A 20,878-nucleotide genomic window follows, 5' to 3' on the forward strand; every position below is an offset into this window, starting at 1 on the left:
GAGCCCTGAGTCCACCTAACACCCAGACCCATGAACAATCAGGAGGGTATAAAACAAGGGTATAAAACTCAGCCAAGGGACTCAGTAGCTAAGCCTCACTGGTCAGTGGGAGCAGGGAGGCAAAGAGTCCTGAGTTTACCTGAGTCCACCTAACAACCAAACCCTAGCAGGACTATACAGTCTGTCTGGAAATGTATGTTTGTGAAATGTTCATGCCAGTCACCCTTCCACGAACATCACTTCACAAACCGACCAAAGTTCATAGCAAGTTTTATTTCATGAGCTGATTCATGCCCATCTCTACCAGCAACACAGCATAGTGCTCCATCCACGCAAGGGGTTTGAGAATGACATTATCCACACATCATTTTCTGCCGCAGGAAGAGAACTTATCCTGACTGAGACAGGGCAATTTCATCAGTCCCTGTAGACTGTCCCAGCATGATTCATAGGGATCACTTCAGTGAGGACCAGCCGGGGAAGGGAGGCGAGAAAGTCTTGTTCCATGAGCAGAACTCTGTTTGCAGTTGATTGGTAACAACCCAATGCATTGCTTCAGAGCCTGCCATTGTCAAGGAGGTCTTCTCAGTCCATTGTTCTGATTATACTCTCAAAACATTCCAAAACAACCTTCATAGTAGCTGCTGTGTAGCGTTCATTCCTAGGGAGACAGCCAGAAGCCTTGACTGCAGACAGACATATAAAGGAGCTTAGTGAGAAGACACACATACACAAATCAAGAAACATCCTGCAGACATTCTTAAGAGGCTCCAGCACGAAATTGTTTAACTAGAAAATGTAAACACAAAAGTCAGCTTCCTTACTAAAGGACTGGAAAGCTACTGCTGTTATGCCAACTGTTTAAAAAGGGTCTGGGGGAATTACCCACCTAATTTTTGTCCTGAGTAAACTGTTGGAAAACATTATTAAGGGTAGAATTTCCAAACAGAGTTGAGGCATGACTTCTTCACAGGGAAGTCCAGCATTTGCAGATTCTTTCAGCATGTTAAGATTAGTGCTCTAGTTAGGGTTGCCATACTCACCCCCCACCCAGTCACCAGAAGGGAATGTGGAGGTATGGGGGTCAGATCCAGGTTGGGAAACTTCTGGAGATTTGGGCATGGAGCCTGGGGAGGGCAAGGACGTCAGTGGGGTACGGTACCACAGAATCCACCCCCCAAAGCATCCATTTTCTTCAGGGGAACTAATGTCCTACCTGGAGCTTGGCCTCTCTAGCTCTCGCAGAGGATGAAACTGCTTCCCCAAAAGTCCCTACATAAATTTGGTCATCACAAGGTCACAAACAGCGTCCTCTTGTGGTTAAATATGCAAAGCAAAGAAGCAGGAAGAAGAAAAGGGCATAGCATATGGTGAAATGATCAGGGTAATCTGGAAGGATCTGTTTTGGGAGGGATGCTATTTAATTAATTCATATACAGTCGAAAGCTCAGGGTGAAGAGACCCAGTTTAGCAAATGACACCAAGCAATTCAGGGCCATAAAATCCCAAGCAGATTTTGAAAAGCTCTCAAAAGATTTTCACCAAGCAGGCGGCTAGACAAGAGAATTACAGAGGACAGTCTACATAAATAAATGCTGAATGATGCACTTTAGGTCAGAAGTCTCTAATTTCACTGACCGGCTTGGAAGACCTAGATTGGGTACAATCATCCAGAAATAGATCTTAAGATCAAATGCAAAGTTCATGGAAAATGCCAGCTCAGTATACTGGGGCAATGAAAAAGACAAATTGAGTTGGAGCAATTATATATGCTGATGGTGCAGACAAGTTTAGAATACTGTGCACAGTTTTAGTTACCCCATCACAAAAAGGGAGATATTATTGAAGAAATAATGAAAAAACTTTAGAGTTTTTAGATATAAAGACATTTAGAAGTTTATATGAACCCTGTGCAAAAGAGGAAGAGAAAGGAAGATTTTTTTTTTGCTGATTTCAGTTTCTCTCCTCCCAAAATTTGTGAGCAACTCTTGATTCTCAGAAGAAGAATTTGAGGAGTTCAGTGGGCTACAGCAGGGATGGGAAGGCAGGAAAGTCACTGTTTCCATACATTCAGACAACAGTGGGAGAGAAGGAACAACTAATTCTCCCATTGCCCTAACATAAATGCCCAGACTTCCATTGCAGGAGCCAAATCGGCCTCATGGTCCCCCCAGTATTATCAATGTTGCTTAAGTCCCCTTAAACAAGAGGCCTCCACTATTATGGAATTCTGTCATGCTCTGCTTTCTCAAACTGAAATTGCTTCGGGGCAATCATTGGAAAACATATTTAAGGGTTATTTATAAGTTTTCCAGTGGAGCAAACAGTGATTTTCTAGGGCTATTTGGGGTTGGTAAAACAACATGAGCCTCCGGGGAGGGCGGTATAGAAATATAATAAATAAATAAACATACTGGGAGTGGGGGAGAAGGTTTACTCTCCCTGCACACTATAGTCCTGCTCCAAATGCCCTTCCATATACCTGAGAATCTAATCTTCAGCCAATACCTTCTGATATATGGCAGGAATCACTGTAGACTTGGGAACACTGCATCATGCAGGTTTTTGTTTTTGTGTTTGTCTGTTTTGTTTGGGTTTTTTGCTATCAAGTCATAGTTGACTTTGGGGACCATGTTCAGAAGAAGAATCGTTTCTTATATGCTGCTTTTCTCTCCCTGAAAGAGTCTCAAAGCGGTTTACATTCACCTTCCCTTTCCTCTCCCCACAAAAGACACCCTGTGAGGTAGGGGAGGCTGAGAGAGCCCTGATATCACTGCTTGTCAATGCTGTGGCAAGCCCAAGGCTGCATGTGGGGAGGAGCATGGAATCAAACCTGGCTTACCAAATTAGAAGTTCAAAATCTTAACCATTACACCAAGCTGGCTCAGAGGTGGTTTGTCATTTTCTGTCTCTGTATAGCAACCCTGGTATTCCTTCATGGTCTCTCCTCCAAATACTGACCGGGACTGACCCTGCTTAGCTTGTGAGATCTGATGACATCAGACTAACTAGAAGAGGGCACCAGGCAGCTGTGCACTTAGGTCCCATGTATCTATCTGTAGCTGTCCTCTTTCCCTGAGCCGCTTCTGTTCTATTCAAGACTAAGCGCTTTCAGAATATTTCTGGTGATTCACTGTTTCTCCAATATGTGAGCTTTCTTCCATTTCAATACATGTAGTAGTTAATCTAAGCTTCTCTCTCTCTGTAGCTATTTCCAGCTCACACAAATGAGTGATTTTGCCTGCCTTGTGTGTTACTGCCTGTGTGTTACACAATGTGTTAAGCATCTGTTTGTACTAGACAGCCAAACCCAACTAGGCACTTTACAAAAGCCCAGCGCAGAGTTTCAACTGGGCTGCTGTGTGTGCGAAGCTGAATCCCACACATGTGCTGTTAGGACAGGACCCCACCCTGGTGCGGTAACATAACCAAGCTGTACCTGGGTTTGGTCTCAGAAATTCCCTGAGTAACACACACCATAATGTAAAATAAAGCTTTATTTTAAAATGTTAAGAGGGGTGGGAGGCTTAAAAGGAAGGCTTTTAAAGGGTTTAAAAGTACGGTGGCAGTAAATTGTACAAGAAAGTCAACTAGCTACTTCTTACTGGAGTCCTAGTACTGCATAGTTGGTCCTGGAAGCAAAACATCTTTGAGCGTAATGCAGGTGTCTTCTTGGTAGCATGGAGCAAAAAAAAAAAGGGGGGGGGGAAGGGATAATACCTCTTCTAACTGACTACTTTTTTAAAAAGAGACATGCAGGCCACAGCCTCTTGACTTTCTCAACCAATTAATGGACAGTATCCGTAGAACCTTCCAGATGAGAGTGATTTCCTTCCCTCCCTCCCATAACTGATCCACAGCTTAACTAAGTGAGCTCAATTAGCAGGACAGGATGATCAGCCTTGCTGGGTATCAACCAATATGGGTGTTACTTGAGTAAATCAGGGGACTACATAGAACAGCAAAGTAGCTTGGGGAGTAGCGTAACTTCAGCTAGAACAGACTAGAAAATTCTCTTGAAATGCTCTCTGTCTTGACATGTGCTAGCACACAACCACAACACCACATGGGTTTTTGTTCTCTGGTGTGTACACATTGCATGTATGTTCAGATGCAGTTTACTTGTCTCCTGTTGCACAAAGGCCTCCCTTTGTCTGTAGCATTATATTTTTAGCTTTCCCTTGCTTCAGTTGTCCTTTTAAGCTCTGAGCCTTTACTTAAATAACTGTTATGTGGGACTGACTTCTGGTAACTTTCTGCAAACCTGACCCACCATGGTGCATTTCCAGACTGGACGTTTATTCACAGGGGGTGGGGGGGTTCTACTGAATTTTCTTGCTGATGTTCAAGAAGCTTGCTTTTGTTTTGTTTATTAGCATTCAGATTGTGGTTCTCTCAGTCACAAGCCACTACAGCTCCTGTAACAGAAACGTGTAGAGTTAAGTGTCAGATACTGACTCCTAGGCAATGGATATGCACATGGCTCTTTAGGAAACAGGGAGTGTAATTACAGAGATGGACTCCTGATTGACTGCAGTTAGAAGGCAACTCCTTGGCGCTAACAAGTGTCATATGAATGCATTTGCATGACTATCTGGAAGCAGTTCATGTGCAGAGTACGTGTCCCCCCCCCCCTCACTGAGTAAGGTTGCCAACCTTCAGACAGGGTCTGGAGATCTCCCAGAATTACAACTACTGGAAGCAGTTCTCTGGAGAAAATGGCTGGCTGCTTGGTCTATATGGCATTAGAGCTTGCTGAGGTCACGCCCTTCCCCCAAACTGCACCCTTCCCAATATCCATCCTGAAATTTGGATGAATTCCCCATCCTGGAGCTCTCACCTGTATCCCTGACCCACTGAGGGTGCCATCCAATGCAACATTACTCCAGGCTCAACACATTGTGCTCTTAGGGGTGCCAGAAACATGGGAAGTAAAGACTGGGAAACCTAGGCTGTAGGAAACTTCTAGGAAACTAGGTTCTTGGGGAATTCCTAGAGTGTTGTGTAATGTTCTCCTGTCATTTCCAACAACTCAATCAGAGTGACAGCCACATAATGCCCATTCCCCTCCCCTCCATACGCACATTTGTTCCCTCTGCTCCATTGAATGGTGACAGGATCCCAGAGTGCGGGGGCAGAAAGGTACTTCAGCATGGTATAGTTTCATATAGTCCACCCTCCAGAGTCCCCATTTCTTCCCGGGTAATTGATCTTGGTGGTCTGGAGATGAGCTACAATTTCCACCCTGTTATCCCACCCGGATGCTGGCGGCCAAATGTGTTCACTTTTCAGCTGACCCGTTTGAAATGCTGATGGAGAACCATTTGTAAATGTCAATATTTAACTCCATGCCTTGGGTGACCTTGGCCAGTCACAGTTCTCTCAGAGCTCACTCAGCCTCACCTACCTCACAGGATGTCTGCTGTGGGCAGAGGAAGAGTAGGCTTTCAGACTCCTTCAGTTGATAAAAATTGGGGTACATTTTAAAAGTTCTTCTTTTTCTTGAAATCAGACTGCCTTTTTCCTATTGGTGGAATATCCCCCACTCTGGGCCAATAGCAACTCTTCCTTGCCCTCCTCCTCCTCCTTGCTTGCCTCCCACCATCACCATGGTGGTTGCAGGGCTCTCCTCCCCTCTTAGGTGATGCCAGCGGCTTCCGGCTCATGGCTCCGGCTTCCTTCAGAGGCTGGAGGCTCTTCTCTGGCTCTGCCCTAGAGCCTAACCAAGCCGAGACATTGCTGGTAAGGGAGGAGAGGAGGAGGAGGTTGGAGCTTGGTGCCACAGTGGGTTCCGCACCCTGCTGTCCCTTCAGCCTAGTCATGGTGGTGTGGTAAGGTGTGGGCTGGTTGGATCTTCATTCCCAGCACTGGCCCCTTTCCCCATGGGCAGCACACTCTTCCTTCAACCCCATTTGTGAGCACAGCTATGGCGTTTTTTTGTAAATGCATCTTTCTTTATTCCCCCCCCCCCAGGCCTTAGCACAACAGCACAAAATGGTGGGGGAAGGGAACCAAGATCCCAGAGGACTGAGGAGGTTTATTGTTTGTTTCCTCCATGGCACCCAGCTTCCGATGGGTCTTCCTTTGGCGATCTCCCCCCTGCAGCTGAGCATGCCTATGTGCGCCTCCCCCACCCCTTCACACAAACACAGATGAGCAAGAAGGAGCCTGGCTTTAGCCTGAAACCCTGGAGAGCCCCTGCCAGCCTGAGTAGCCGAAACTGACTCTGATGGGCCAAGACACTGATGCAGGATAAGGCAGCTGCAAGAGCATCTGTGCAGGAAGGACTGCCTTAGGGAGGAGGATTGCCAGCTCTGGGTTAGGAAATACCTGGACACTTTGGCAGTGGATCTGGAAGTGGGTGGGATTTGGGAAGGAAGGAACCTCAGTGGAGTATAATGCCATGGGGTCTCCCCTCCAAAGCAGACAGTTTCTCCAGAGGGACTGATCTCTGTCACCTGGAAATCAGTTGAGATTTTGGGAGATCTCCAGGCCCCAGCTGGAGACTGGCATCCCTATCTGGACCCATTGATAATATCTCTAGCTGCAGGGGAATAGCAGAGCTCAAATCTGGAATATCAAAGCTCAAGCCCATTACTGGTAGAGTTGCCAACTCTGGATAAGGTAATACCTAAGGATTTGGGGGAAGGAACTGGGAGTGGGTGGGATTTGGGGCAGAGAGGGACCTTTGGGGCAGAATGGAGTACAATGCTATTGGGGAGAATCACAATTCTGTGGGTGCTTCATCCTCCTGGGCACGTTACCAGACCCCACTCCACAAAATGGGATTTTTAGCCATCATGTTAGTAGATTGATGTTTTAATGGGAATTTTAATGGGGTTAGTTGTTGTGACCCACCTCGAGCCTGTCAGGAGAGGTGGCAAATAAATCTAAAAATAATAAATAATAATAATAAAAAACTCACACAGGCCCACATGCTAGCACCCATTGCCTTTCAGCATGCAACAGACTCTGCCACTACATAAATGAATGCTATAATAAGGGCTACAGGAGGAAGTCCCAGTTGTGCAGGTTTGTTTACTGTGTAGTTCAAGAAAAGACTTAGACATTATTTGTCCACCTCCCAGGCATGTCTGCCCCTTCAGACAATGAAATTATTTTAAGATAAGATCCCTTAGAACTGCTTCTGAGTTTTGCATACCCCCCAAAATCTATGATTAAGTGTAGAAAATAACATCCCTGGGCCCAAAGAAGTCAAATTGGCCTCAACCAGAGCCAAGACTTTTTCAGTTCTGGCACCAGCCTGGTGGAATGCTCTCCTGAGTGAGATCAGGGCCCTGCAGGACCCAAGACAGTTCCGTAGGCCCTGCAAAACACAATTGTTCCACCAGGCCTAGGGCTGAGGCCCATAAATACCACCAATAAACTGGCCACCCTACACAAGCGAAGAACAGCTCTGTGCCTAAAGCACATTATCTCCCCCTCTCCTCCACTGGAGAGAAGGCAGGGAATTCCCAGATTGTTTTAGAAGGAAATTATAAGATTATTTTTAAATGTTTTGATTTTATTTTATCCCATGAAATGTTGTAAGTGGCACTAAGCCTTCAAGGAGGGACAGCACATATATTTGAAACTAAATAAGTAAATAAAAGGATCTGGAAATCAATATCAGTTAAGGTTACCAACCTCAAGATGGTGGCTGGAGATCTCATGCGATTACAATTGCTCTCCAGTCCACTTTTGAAGGTGGGCTTTATGGCATTATGCCCCATTTAAGCCCCTCCCCTCCCCAGACCTCATCCTCTGCAGGATCCACTTCAAAACTCCAGGTATTTTCCAAATCCAGAGCTGGCAATTCTAATGCCTTTAGTCACATGAGTTTGATCCCAGTTACTGAGCCTCTTCAGCTCTCCATGGAACAAGCTGCAAGGGTTTGCAGAGCACAATTTTATGAGTATAGCCAAAATGTTCCAAGCATTGTTCTGTTTTTGGTTCTCTCAAGTTATTATTCTCTTCTTTGTTCCTTTTGATCATTAAGTTTCAGGGACTGATTAGACCAACTGGTGGGATCAAGATGAGAATTTCTTAGAAGGAAAAGAAATAAAATCAAGAATTCTTCTTTAAAAAGTTTAAAATGGGAGGAAGAGAGTAGTATAACTCAGGCATACTCTTTTCTTTTTGCTTCTAGTAAATGTTTACAAATGATGAGGCAAAGTTGGGCTACTATAGTGCAGAAGGTAGGAGGAATATGGTTGCCAACTCATTTATGACAAGGTTCTGGTGTCTTTGCTCTTTAACATATGCCTCTTTTGACAGCATCAGTGATGCAGCTATGCAGGTTTTTTGCCTTGAGACTTAATGAGCCCCCACAGATGGCAATCTAGACTTTAAATGGAAAGCACAGATCGACCGTTTTTCAACCCATCCTACCTGTGGTCTGACCAGATTGTATGTAGGCGGACTCAGGAGTAAGTTCCACTGTGCTCAGTAGTATGCATTTTAACCCATCCACCCTAAAACACACACACATTGAACCCATGAGCTGGGGTCCCAGATTTCCATTCAAACGTCTGGCCTGAATGGTGCCACCAAGAAATGACCACGTGAATCTTTATCTAGCAATATTCACAAGCTGGACTTGTACCATCCTAGAGTTCTTAGACTAGGGAATTGTGTAAATTGTTTCTTAGACTGGGGAACTGTGTAATTTGTTTCCAACTGGGGCTCATTTCAGCAATCAAAATGTTTATTTTTTTTCCGCACATTTATTTTCTTCATTCTATTTTTTACTAGAGTCAACGGGGTACATGTTCCCAGCTGTAACTATCTCTTTCCCCCGATTCAGCTTGGATAAAACCCTGATACTCCTCTCTCAGAGCTACTCATCTACCACATTTGATATAAAAAGGGATCCCTGATTGATGGACACTTAAAATTTGCATGTACAATAAGGAGAGACAGAAATCTGGCAACCCAAGGAAGCAGGAAGTGGGGACAAGTAATATAAAATGTGTGGTGCTGTCTGTATGCCAGTATGTGCAAACAAAATATTTTGCTTGCCAGATGAAACACCAGAGACAGCACCCCTCTATTTTTACTATGGTTGCCAGTTCCAAGATGGGAAATATCCAGGGATTCGGGAGGTGGAGCCTGAGGAGAGCAGGGTTTGGGGGGAGGATATAATGCCACCAGAGTCCCTCCAACATGGCCATTTTCTCAGGTGAACTGACCTCTTTCACATGGCAATCAGCTGTAATCCCAGGAGATCTCCAACTGTCACCTGGAGGCTGGCAACCCAATTTTGTATAGACTCAAATAAATGCCACCCCCACACACACACACAATGATTGATTTGAACAGCCTATTAGCACAATCCTCTTAGATGGCACAAACTGTCTGTGTACCCTTGCTGACTGGCAAACACCCTTCTCAATTACATATTTCTGAGCCATTCTTGACTCCTCCTGCTTTTCTTGAGCAGCCAAACCCCCAGAATAATGACCATTCCAGAATGTATTCTAGCTTTACTGACTGTTCTTTCCCTCCTTAAATTAGTTAAAACAATATTAAAGTAAGGTGACCAGATTGTCCCACTTTTGGAGGGACATCTGGTGGTACCTGGCAAATTGTACTTATATATATATAACAATATTATTTTTTGTGTTCTATGCATTCTATGAAGCTTTTTGTTGCTCCATATAGACCCAAATTTTAATCAAGAACCCCCCTGGTCAATGGTGTCCCGTTTACCAATGTTAAAATCTGGTAGCCTTATATTAAAGGAAACCATTTGCTTCAGATGTTGTTTTTAGTTAAACTCTGATGATAAATCCATACATAAGGTCCAGAAATCCTGCCAGGAACAAAGGAAGGTGGTTGTACAGATTTTCCAAAGATGGACCATTTGTTTTTGTGGGTGAGTGAAAGGCTTGATAGGCCACATGTTTGTTTTGATGTCAGATCAGGCCCTGCAAGACAATGTTATGAGAAGGGAAGGCTCAGCAAAGATGGGCGGAGAGTTAAGAACCAGGCAAGAAAGCTGGGTAGTCATGACAGTGTTGGAATGTGCAAGATCAGTAGTGTGCAGGAATCAACAGCATAAGAATTCTTATAGGGAGCATTGGAGGGGGTTGTATATTTAGTATATTTAGATTAAGAACTTCCTGATGTTTTTCAAATAATCTCTTCCAGTGTCCTGATTGCCTCAATTGGAAACTTCCTGCTACTATGAGCACACTTCCTCCCTGCTTGCCTCCACAACAGACAGAAGGAAGTCAAAAGAACAATTAGACAGTGAAGTCTTTTCCTCTCTCTTCTTTCTATACAAAGTTATTTCTCTTCGTAATAAAAACTACTTCATTCTTTGCATATTTAAACTCTGCCAAGAGATAGAACTGGGCATGAGAGGGGAGAAGTCCAATAATACCACAATAACTTCTGAGGTTCCACTGATGACATGCGGGCCTGTAAACATATGTTGCCCCTCCCTTCCTTGGCAACTCGTGCAGTGTGATCATGTGAGACTGCATCCCACCGAATTGCAGATGCTTCACTGAGCCCTTCACCAAGCCCTTTGTGTCTCTTGTTCCACACATGAAGCTTCAGCTGGGGCCAGTCACATCACTTCCCGTATTCCTCAGATTAAAATATATATATATATATATATATTCCCTCTATAAACACACCACTGAATTCTCTTGGGGCTGATAGAATAATTCGCTATCTCTCAACAGAATAATTCGCTATCTCTCAATTTTTCTGACTCTGGGAAGCCAGGGCCCAGCTATTTATTTGGTTTCCTTGCAGGCTCTGGAATCTCTGGAATTGAACAGCTTGAACTTGATGGCTGGGGGATGTGGACACCCTCACAGGCTGCAGGGGCATTGTCCGTCTCTTTGTTTCCATGAAGTATGTGGAGGCTCATCTGCTCACACTGGCTTTTTCAGAATTAATCAGCTCCTCAACAACACCTCTGTTCCCAAGTGGCCCTTCATGCACATAGGCACACTCCACCAGCAAGCCGTCTTTCATTGCTTTGATGACTGTGTGCTGGTCCAGCCACAATGACATTGCTGCTGTCACCAAAGGACACAGAAAGAGGCAAGCCAAGCAATCGAGCTGCACAGAGGGAGGAAAGAATCTGGCACGTCTCCTGATGACTGTGAACTTTGAACTCCTCTGGTAATTACTATATCTGGTGTGGCAATCTGTACACAATGCCTCCTCTTTCCATGAAGTCATTCATAGGCACGGCTTAATTTCAGGGAAGGCTTTGCTAACTTCTTAAAGTGGCCTTAGCCCACCCCATGCTGTCTGGAGGAAAGGCAGTTCTGTGGTGGCAAATCCAGTCCATCTCCACAACCAGCCTTGATTGCAGGGTGACCTTTAGCTGGCAGAGTGGCTCTGCTGACCTGCCTGGGCTTGCCTGTGCAATCACTCAGCTGCATGAAGGGGGGGGGAGGGGGGAGAGGATTATTCCCTGACGGCTACTGATTATGACTGCATGAAGCAATCTTATATGAAACCTTGTTCACATTACAATGAGCACAGACACACCCTGCATGTTCATCGGCTTGTACTGAAGAGCCAACACAGGAAGAGCCAACACACACAGACTTTAAGAATGAGGTTAGTTCCTGGATAAAGATGGCAAATCACCCATTTGCCTGTACATACAGTGGATATAATGTGAGAATTCCCCATGTATGTGTAAAGAAAAATGTTTTGGAGCATGGGCTATATAGCGTTGTGCCTCATTGAGGTCCTTGTCCTCCCCAGGCTCCATCCCAAAATGTCTAGGAGTTCCCCAGCCTGCATCTAACAATCCGACCCCCCCCCTTTCCCCATCAGTGGCCGAGGGGAACCCGGCAATCCTAGCAACAGTATGTGTACTCATTGGCTGGATTATACCATTAATATAAGAACATAAGAATTCTTCCAAATCAGACCAGTCCATGTAGTCCAGCACCCTGCTTCACACAGCAACCAACTGGTTGCTCTGGAACACCAGTAAACAGGGCAAAGAGGCAAATTCCACAATTCAATCATGCAGCATGTAAATAAGTACTTCCTTTTGTCCATCCTGAATCTATTGCACATCAGTGTGTCTTCAAATCCTAGTATTATCAAAGAGGTTCATTTAACTCTGTATTGTCTTCTCTGTCTAGCAGCATATCATCAGGGTATTAGGCAGAGAACGTATTTCTCGACACCCTTAACTAGCAATGTCAGAACTCATCTGTTCTACCAATGAGCCACATCTCTCCACTGTCCAAAATATTTATGTCCAGTCTTACCCCATGGTCTTGAGATGTCTGACACACTCTTTAGAAGGTTCTAGAAAACATTGGCAAGATGTAACCAATGTGTGTCAGGTTGTGTCAATTGGTCCAGGTCTCCCCACAACTCCATATGTATGGTCTGATATGTGCGCCAAGCCAGCATCACAACTGGGAACATATGGAATACAAACAGATAACATAACCACTGAGCAGGTATTCAGTGCAATTTCCCTTAGCACTGGGAAACTAGAGAGAGCCTTCATGTATGAAAGATAAATGGGAGAGGCTCGTGGATCACAGAACGTATATCCAGATGGTGCAGTGGCATCCCTTAAAAACAGAAATTTAGCACTGCATGGCTTTCAGAGGGAGAGCCAAGCCACCAAAATGGCTGTTTGGGGCAATAAAAAGGAGAGAGTGCTAAGGCACTCCTAGGCATCAGTGGCAAGAGAAATCAGGCAAATCCCATCCTGGGCCTGTGCTGCTACAGGCTGGAGCCAAGTCCCTGTGGAACAGCTGCAGGGACTGGGTTGGGGTCTGAGTAGTGGCACAGGCTCAGGAGGAAATAGGCTGACTTTGCTTGGAGTGGAAAAAATTATCATGCACCAGCCTTGGAGAAGACAGGGATGAATGCATGCCCCAGCTTTCATTTCTGTTGATAGTTGGGTTGGGTCCACCTTTCTGTCCCTTGGCCTCTGTACCAGCCCTATTTCTCTCAACCTTCTCTATCCCTTTACCACTTGGTCCTCATTCTTCTACCCACTGTTTCCTATTCTACCTTCCTTCAGACTATTGTGGCCTGTTGCCCTCTCAACTCTGCATCCAGTCTACAAGCACGGGCACCACAGAAGACAGGAGCTACAATGGTGGTGCAGATGAGAAGGAAAAGCCAGACTAGTTTTCACCAACATTTGCTACACTCCTGACCCCAAATTCCCTCTTTTGCCACCATTTTGTGTTGTTTTGTTCCTGAGCCTTTCAACCATTCTAGTATGTTTTGTGAAAACTGATGCAAAACCTTCTCCCCTATTTTAACCAAGGTCATTCTGAATCTGATGGTGAGCTTGTAGATGCTGGTGAGTTTACTCAGTGAATGTTTTGTAAGCCAGTCTCTTATGTAAGTGAATTGCTATTTTGGTCCAAGGTCTTCTTACAGGTTTGTAGAGCTAAAAATATAGAAATAATACCTAATTTCCCACAAAAAAACATTAACTTGCCATGCACTTTCCTCTTAATTTCTTTTTCTGTCAGCAGCAGTTACCAAAGTTTTGATAAGAACAAGGTTCTCCTTCAATTGGGCTTCTCCTGTCCTTTTCTTATTTTCATGGCATATACTAGTACTTGGGGCATTGAGGCAAGGTTGCAGTTAAAGTTTACTGGGCTGAACAAAACTGAGTAAGTGTTCGAGCTTCTTCTGTTAGACAAAGGCAAACGGCACTTTCTCTGAGCTCCATACTTCAGAAGGGGTTATGAGCAGTTGAGGCTAGTCAAGTCTTGTCCCTAAATTTCTTGTTTACTCTGATCTTTTATTGCTGCCTCCTTTGAAGTAGACTGATAACTCTCAGGGTCCCTTCCTCCTCCTTTTACAACTCTTTTGCCTCTCTCAGAGATGACTCCCCATCTTTGAGAGGGAGATGCAAATGCAGGGTTTAGACAGCTTAGCCTCTTGTATCATTTTTTTTTTAATATACAAGTTTTTTTATTTTCATAAAGATAGAAATATAGGATGCAATACGAGTTATTAATACAAAGAACAGTAAAATATAAAATATAATCATCATTTGAAAATGTACAACCCCACATTAACTACACAATGATATAAACTTTTGCCCAAAACTGAGTCTAAGAGCCATCCACATTTCCACTACATTTAAAAAAGGCCTTTTTAGATATACAAAAGAGAAGTTGTTAATAATCAACCTACTTGTGAGATCGTAGACCTCACGTTAACTGCTTGATACAATCTAAGAGCTATCCTGACAGATATTTCTAGGTTTAAGTTAGATGCTTAACATTAAACATTTATTGTAGAACAGTATGAGTTTTGGCCCTGTATCAATACTCTAATGAAGGGAAAAGAAAGTAGAGCTTTGCCTTAAAGATGTACAAAAAAAAAATTACAAGAGGATTTCATAGCTTCTCCTTATCCTTAATACAGATACATCTACAAAACAATTTATACTTGACCCATTCTAAGAGCCATCCTGACAGGTATATTTTCAGATTTAAGTCGAGAGCTTAACATTAAACGTTTTCTACAGATCAGTGTGAGCTTTGGCCCTATAACAATACACTAATAAAGAAAAAATAAAAAATAAGGGGGGAAAACCCCATTTTATATTTTCAACACTAACAATTATATTACCTATATGCCTACAAAAGAAAAGAAACAAGAGAGGAAAAAACACTGCTTCCCCTTTTTCATAAAAATAGAAATATAGAATACAGTATATGTTAGCTTGCAGGCGGGCAGTGGGGGCCCAAAGATGACGCTCACACCTTTACTGGATTGGCAAACAGGCCACAGCTTTTATTTAACAAAAACACAACGTGTTGGCTGACGAGGATCAGGAGCCCAACATCCCCTGGGTCATCCGACCCTAGCCCTGACTCTCATGGCGCCCTGGGTACCTCGTCTCAGCCCCTGCTGAGCCCCAAGAACCCTTGCCATGGAGTCTTCTCCGCTGGAGACAGCTGGAATGCCTTGGGAGGCGTGGACCTCCCTCAGCCCCTTCCAGCCTCTCTCACCTGGACTGCTTTGGACCTACCCGTCCGGGTTGGCCGCATTCCAGGCGGATGCCTCTTCCTGAGGCCCTCCAGTTAGGGGAGTGCTATCGCTCTCCCTTTGTTCAATCCCCACCTGTTTGGGCTCCTTTTCCTTGTCCCCCGCCTGCTGTGACTATGAAAAATTTCAAAACCCCAACACGCTGCTAAATTCCTTAACCATACCAAAACCTTAAAACCTAGGGTGGGAGGGTGGGTGCTGCTCGCTGGCTGGCCGAGGAAAGAGGCCGCCTGCGAGCACGTGGCGCCTATTTAAGCGCCACGCTTCGCTCCTCCCTCCCCGGCTCCGTACGCCGCGCATTCGCACGGCAACCTGCTCACGTGCGCCGGGGAGGGGGATAGAGCGCCCAAGCACGCGCCATCCCTCCTCCGCCCCCCGCCTCGCCGCTTCTCTAATGGCGGCCGCGGTAAGTCGCGGCCGCACTTTAGCTTGCAGGCGGGCAGTGGGGGCCCAAAGATGACGCTCACACCTTTACTGGATTGGCAAACAGGCCACAGCTTTTATTTAACAAAAACACAACGTGTTGGCTGACGAGGATCAGGAGCCCAACATCCCCTGGGTCATCCGACCCTAGCCCTGACTCTCATGGCGCCCTGGGTACCTCGTCTCAGCCCCTGCTGAGCCCCAAGAACCCTTGCCATGGAGTCTTCTCCGCTGGAGACAGCTGGAATGCCTTGGGAGGCGTGGACCTCCCTCAGCCCCTTCCAGCCTCTCTCACCTGGACTGCTTTGGACCTACCCGTCCGGGTTGGCCGCATTCCAGGCGGATGCCTCTTCCTGAGGCCCTCCAGTTAGGGGAGTGCTATCGCTCTCCCTTTGTTCAATCCCCACCTGTTTGGGCTCCTTTTCCTTGTCCCCCGCCACTAGAGCAGGGCCAGCCGGCCCTGCTCCCGCCAACACGCACCCCCGCAACCAATCAAACAGTGTGGTTCGGATGCTGTTCAACCATAACTCCAGCCCCATAGCAGACAAATGAATTCCGTCCCCCCTGTACAACACGTCCGCTGACGGCATGATGCCATCGTGCCTTGCTACCAAGCCACCCCGCCGGAGCGTCATGGAGCTAACTGCAGCGTTGATTTTCCTGACGGATCTGTTCACAGCCTCTATTGATATGGCTCCCCTCCAAAACCGTCGCTCGACTATGTTGGACCAGATGATCTTAGTCCCTGGCAATTTCCGCTGCAGCACCACCAAGTCCCCGATGATGGACATCTTCAGCTGAACCCGTTTCGTGGACGGTAAATCATTGCCTCCCAGGTGGATTATGAGGGCTGCTGGAGGCCCTGCGCTCCGAACTTCCGCCGCCACCGCCTCCAACAATTCAGGCCATCGCATTCCTCTCCGCCCCAGCCAGGAGATGTTGATGTGTTCTCCCAGGCCCAGGTTGGGTCCCCATCTGGAGCTGTTGGCATAGGCTCCCTCCCAATAGACATAACTGTGTCCGAAGACCCGTACTGGAAGCCTGTGTGAACCTGCTCCTAAAACAAATTAACAATTAATGTCCAATTCCGGACGTACGTAAGACCGGAATGCCCCAGACTTCCACCGCCCTACACCCATGATCTTCCTGGACGATGCTCCCTCCTTAAAGGCTTGTGTAGCCGCACCTATCCTAAACGAATGTGTGCCATAGCATCCCGCCTCCAGGCCTAACCCCCTCAGGCAGGCCCGCATGATCGCCACGAATTGAAATCTTGAAAGGCAAGTCCCATCCTTGTGAATGAGCAAAGCCCCTGGCAACTCAGGCCGCCGTGCCAAGAAAGATCGCATGCTCCTTACCGGGCATGGGCTCCCTGACTGTGCCTTTGGTAAGCATATAGTCACCCCTCTGCCCCTCTGATCCGTCTTTGAGCGACGTATCGTGATCCCCAATGAATCCCCATGAAAGAACACGTCCTCCCTGGCAAGAGGAGCCTTTTCCCCCGATGCCCTAGCCGGGGAAAGAAACTCGCCCCCCCTAAGAGCCGCATAGAAGGCCAGTGTAAATGCTGCCCCTGCCAATTTTGCCTCATAGGCATTGCTGCAAACCCTGTCCAGCTGCCCCAGCATCTGATGGAGTAACTGACGTGAGATAGGTGTCAGGATTGTAGAATCTCTGTCATAAATTAGCCTGAGTTCCTCCATGTCAGTTATACTGCTTAATTGAACCTGGCGCCTGCTAGCCCCGGCCTTGTAGTTGTAGCAATAAAATAGAATAGTGATGTTATTCTAACCTTATCTTGTTATGGGCACACAGGGTTGTTGTCAATTCTCTCAAGGATGGGAGTTTGGAATCCTGTTGTTGTTTCACATATGTCTTTTCTCACTAACCCCCCTCCTTGGGAACTGTCAAGTTTTGGGCGGGAGAAATGTATTGATAAGCTGAGGCAAATCTGGCTTCGAGTCAGATTTGACTTTCAGTCCAATGCGTATAGTGCTAATCAATAAAACTATTTTCTTTTGAATAAGTTTTGTTGTGAGTTTCCTGTGCGTCTGACATCAAGTCAAATCTCACAACTCCTTTCACCTGCAAAATGCAGGGCGAGGGACATACTTTTTCTGAGCAGGGAGAGGGCCTGGATTGGGACCTCTCCCAGGGCGACGGCGCGAGTGCCGGCCCGCACAGCTCGGGCATGATGCGGGCAATCTCGGGGACAACCCCGGGGCCCGAGGAATTTTTGGAACGACACGTCACCCAGCGCAGGCGATTGTCAAAATACGACCGCCCTACTGGGGATGAGAGGTGGCCGGAGCACCTGGGACTGCCTAGCTACGCGCTGGAGCCTGTGGGTGAGACACAGGACTTGCAGTACAAGCTGGACAGGGTGACTAACTGGCTGCAGGATCTTTCGGGTCGGTTGGATCCGGAGGAGAAGCGCCGAACGCAACGCCTGCTGAAGGAAGTGCGTGGTGGTGGTGCGCACGATACCAGCCTGCGACGAGTGAGTGGTGGGCTTGCACTGCGGGAGCACGGCATGGCGGACACGCAAGCGGCAGCGGATGCTGAGGCGTTGGCCAGGGCCAGGGCGCAGCTGGAAATCGAGGCGGAGGCAGAGGCTCGAGCGAGAGAGCAACGCGAACAAGAAGGCGAGGGCGAGGAGCGAGAGGACGAAGGCGGCGCGGGCGGCGATGGAGCCGGAGGAGACGGCGCGGACGGAGGCGAGGACGCAGCGGCGGCGGCAGCAGCGGCGGCGGCGGCGGACGTTGCGGGAGCCGAGGCGGCGGCGGCAGCAGCGGCGCGCGAAGCGGCGCGAGCGGCAGCGCGAGCAGCGGAGGCAGCCCGGGTGGCGGAACGAGCAAGAGTGGCGGCGGGGAGAGGACGAGGCATCGGCCGCGGTGCAAGACCCCCAGCACCGGCCCCGGCACCGGCGGATTGGGGCCCGGGGCGCCTACCAGCCCACCTCCGGGGTGTGGAGATGCGGAGCACCTATAAATTCAAGGCTAAGTTTTCCGGAGACCCCTCCGATTTTCCTACGTTTCTGGTGCACCTCCAGGCCTACATGATGGAAATGGGGTTCACTTTCCAGGATGATGCTGAGAAAGTGCGTTTCGTGGGCCAAGCACTAGAAGGCAAAGCAGCCAAGTGGTTTGTGGACTTGTACCGCTATCACCCCCAAGCCATTCGTGACTACAACCATTTCATGAGAGCCCTGCGCCAGATGTACGTGGAACCGTTCGAGCGCGAGACCGCGGAGAAGAAACTCAGGGCTCACCGACAAGGGAAGTTGTCAGTGGTCGAGTACGCCAGGGAGTTTAAAGAGCTGGCTTCCTCGGTGCCGGACTGGACGGAGCCCCAACGTGTGCTGTCGTTTGTGGGGGGCCTCAATCCTACTCTGGCAGACAAATGCCTCCTCCTGGAAGACCCGCTTACAGTCGAAGGTTGGGTCCAATTGGCTGGGGAGATGGAAAATCGATTGGAGCGAGCTTCGATGGTGCAAGTCCTGGCAGGCAAAACCGTGGCGAAAACTTCCACCCCGGCGAAAACCAAGCCCCGAGCCAAGTTGGAGCCGTCTGAGCGCACCCGGCGCATGGAAAAAGGGCTGTGCTTGGGTTGTGGCCAAGCGGGGCACTTTCTCGCAAACTGCCCCTCAAAAGCAACAGCGACCCCGAGGGCCGTGAGCAGCGTCCCACCGAAAGCCCAGCCTGCCAAGAAAACCACTCCCAAGAAAAGTGCCAAGTCTCTCCTGGTGCCAGTGGCGGCCGTGCCAGCAGTGGACGACTCGGAGGAGGGAAGCGGGCTGGAGGACGAGGATCAAGCCGAGGAGCAGTCGGGAAACGAGGACGGTCTGCTGTAAAGGCGCCCCGCCAGCAGGCCGCCAACAGGGGCAAACGCGTGGTGAGTGATTCCCCCTTACTACTCCTACCTGCCAAGCTCTCCAACCCCAAGTCGGGGAAAACAGTGGGAGTCCGGTGTATCGTGGACTCAGGGTGCACCCAATCCCTAGTGAGCCCGGCACTGGCCGAGACTTTGGGGGTGGGAAAGGTGCCGCTGAGGGAACCCTTGCCCATCACCCAATTGGATGGGAAATGTGCTCCCGGAGGGGAGGCCACGGCGAAAACGCGCCCAATGGACTTGGACATAAAAAAACATTGGGAGCAAATCCAGCCTTTGGTAGCCCCTCATTCTGCCTTCCCTTGTGTGTTGGGGTTGGATTGGCTGAAGGAACATGACCCCCTAGTGAAGTGGAAAGAAGGGACCGTGGACTTTACCTCTCCCGCCTGCGAGCAGCACGCTCGACCGCGGGATTCCCCACTGACGGGGGTTGTGGCCGCTTTGGGATCGGGGGGGACAGCGCTCCCTCCTGAGTATCGAGACTTTGCTGATGTGTTCGCGGAGGTAGAGTGCAACCAACTGCCCCCCCACCGTAAAACTGACTGTGCCATTGAATTAAAGAAAGGGGAACCACTCCCCAAAGCCAAACTTTATTCCATGAGCCCCCGGGAAATGGCGGAGCTTAGGGAATTTTTGGATAAGAACTTGGCGAGGGGTTTTATTAGACCGGCCACATCTTCATTGGCGGCCCCGGTCCTTTTTGTAAAAAAGAAGGACGGTTCGCTACGTTTGTGTACTGACTACCGTGGTTTGAATGCGGTCTCCACCTGCAATGCCTACCCGCTCCCCCTGATAAAAGACTTGTTGGGCCACTTGGGGAAGGCACGAATTTTTACGAAATTGGATTTGAGGGAAGCCTATTACCGAGTTCGGATCAAGAAGGGGCACGAATATCTAACGGCTTTTAACACCCCCCTGGGGCAATTTGAGTACACCGTAATGCCGTTCGGCCTCGCCGGCGCTCCGGGCGTGTTCATGAATATGATTAATGAAATTATGCATGATTTATTGTACCAAGGGGTGTTGGTTTATATTGATGATATTCTTGTGTATTCTGAGAATGTTGAGAGTCATGCTGATCTGGTACGCGAAGTGCTCAACCGCTTGCGAAAGCACCAATTGTTTGCTAAACTGTCTAAATGTGAGTTCCACCGCGATGCGGTGGAGTTTCTGGGGTTCCGTGTCTCCCAAGCGGGGATTGAGATGGACCCTGGCAAGGTGCGTGACTTGCTGGCTTGGGAACCTCCCCGCACCAGGAGGCAACTGCAAAGCTTCCTAGGGTTCGCTAATTTTTACAGGACTTTCATCCCCAATTTTGCCAAAGTGGCGCTGCCCCTCACTGACTTGTTGAAAACCAAACAAGGGGGAAAAACGGCGAGCCGCCCGGGGACGCCCCTTCTGTGGACTCCCCCCTGTCAAAACGCATTCGACAAACTAAAGTTGTTGTTTACGTCCGAACCCGTACTGGCCCATGCTGACCCTTCTAAGCAATTTACTGTACAAGTAGACTCCTCGGACGTAGCAATGGGGGCCGTGA

The 20,878-nt window shown here is 47.9% G+C and overlaps 1 protein-coding gene across 6 annotated transcripts in view; it reads right to left on the bottom strand.

Annotated features, from left to right (window-relative positions):
* Positions 1-332: 332 nt before the first annotated feature.
* The window catches only part of LOC143839266 (uncharacterized), a 69,247-nt gene continuing 48,701 nt past the window's right edge, over positions 333-20,878 (bottom strand). For 3 of the 6 annotated variants that reach the window (XM_077341084.1, XM_077341074.1, XM_077341058.1), the window contains one exon: positions 13,975-16,507. In XM_077341084.1, the coding sequence (XP_077197199.1) occupies positions 15,762-16,507 (746 nt within the window). In that variant the 3' untranslated portion in view covers positions 13,975-15,761. Of the gene's footprint in view, positions 687-12,257; positions 12,411-13,974; positions 16,508-20,878 lie in introns of those variants that run through there. The other 3 variants (XR_013231678.1, XR_013231679.1, XM_077341066.1) reach the window with 3 other exon arrangements.

Source organism: Paroedura picta, chromosome 1 (assembly GCF_049243985.1).
Source record: "Paroedura picta isolate Pp20150507F chromosome 1, Ppicta_v3.0, whole genome shotgun sequence".
Taxonomy (NCBI): domain Eukaryota; kingdom Metazoa; phylum Chordata; class Lepidosauria; order Squamata; family Gekkonidae; genus Paroedura; species Paroedura picta.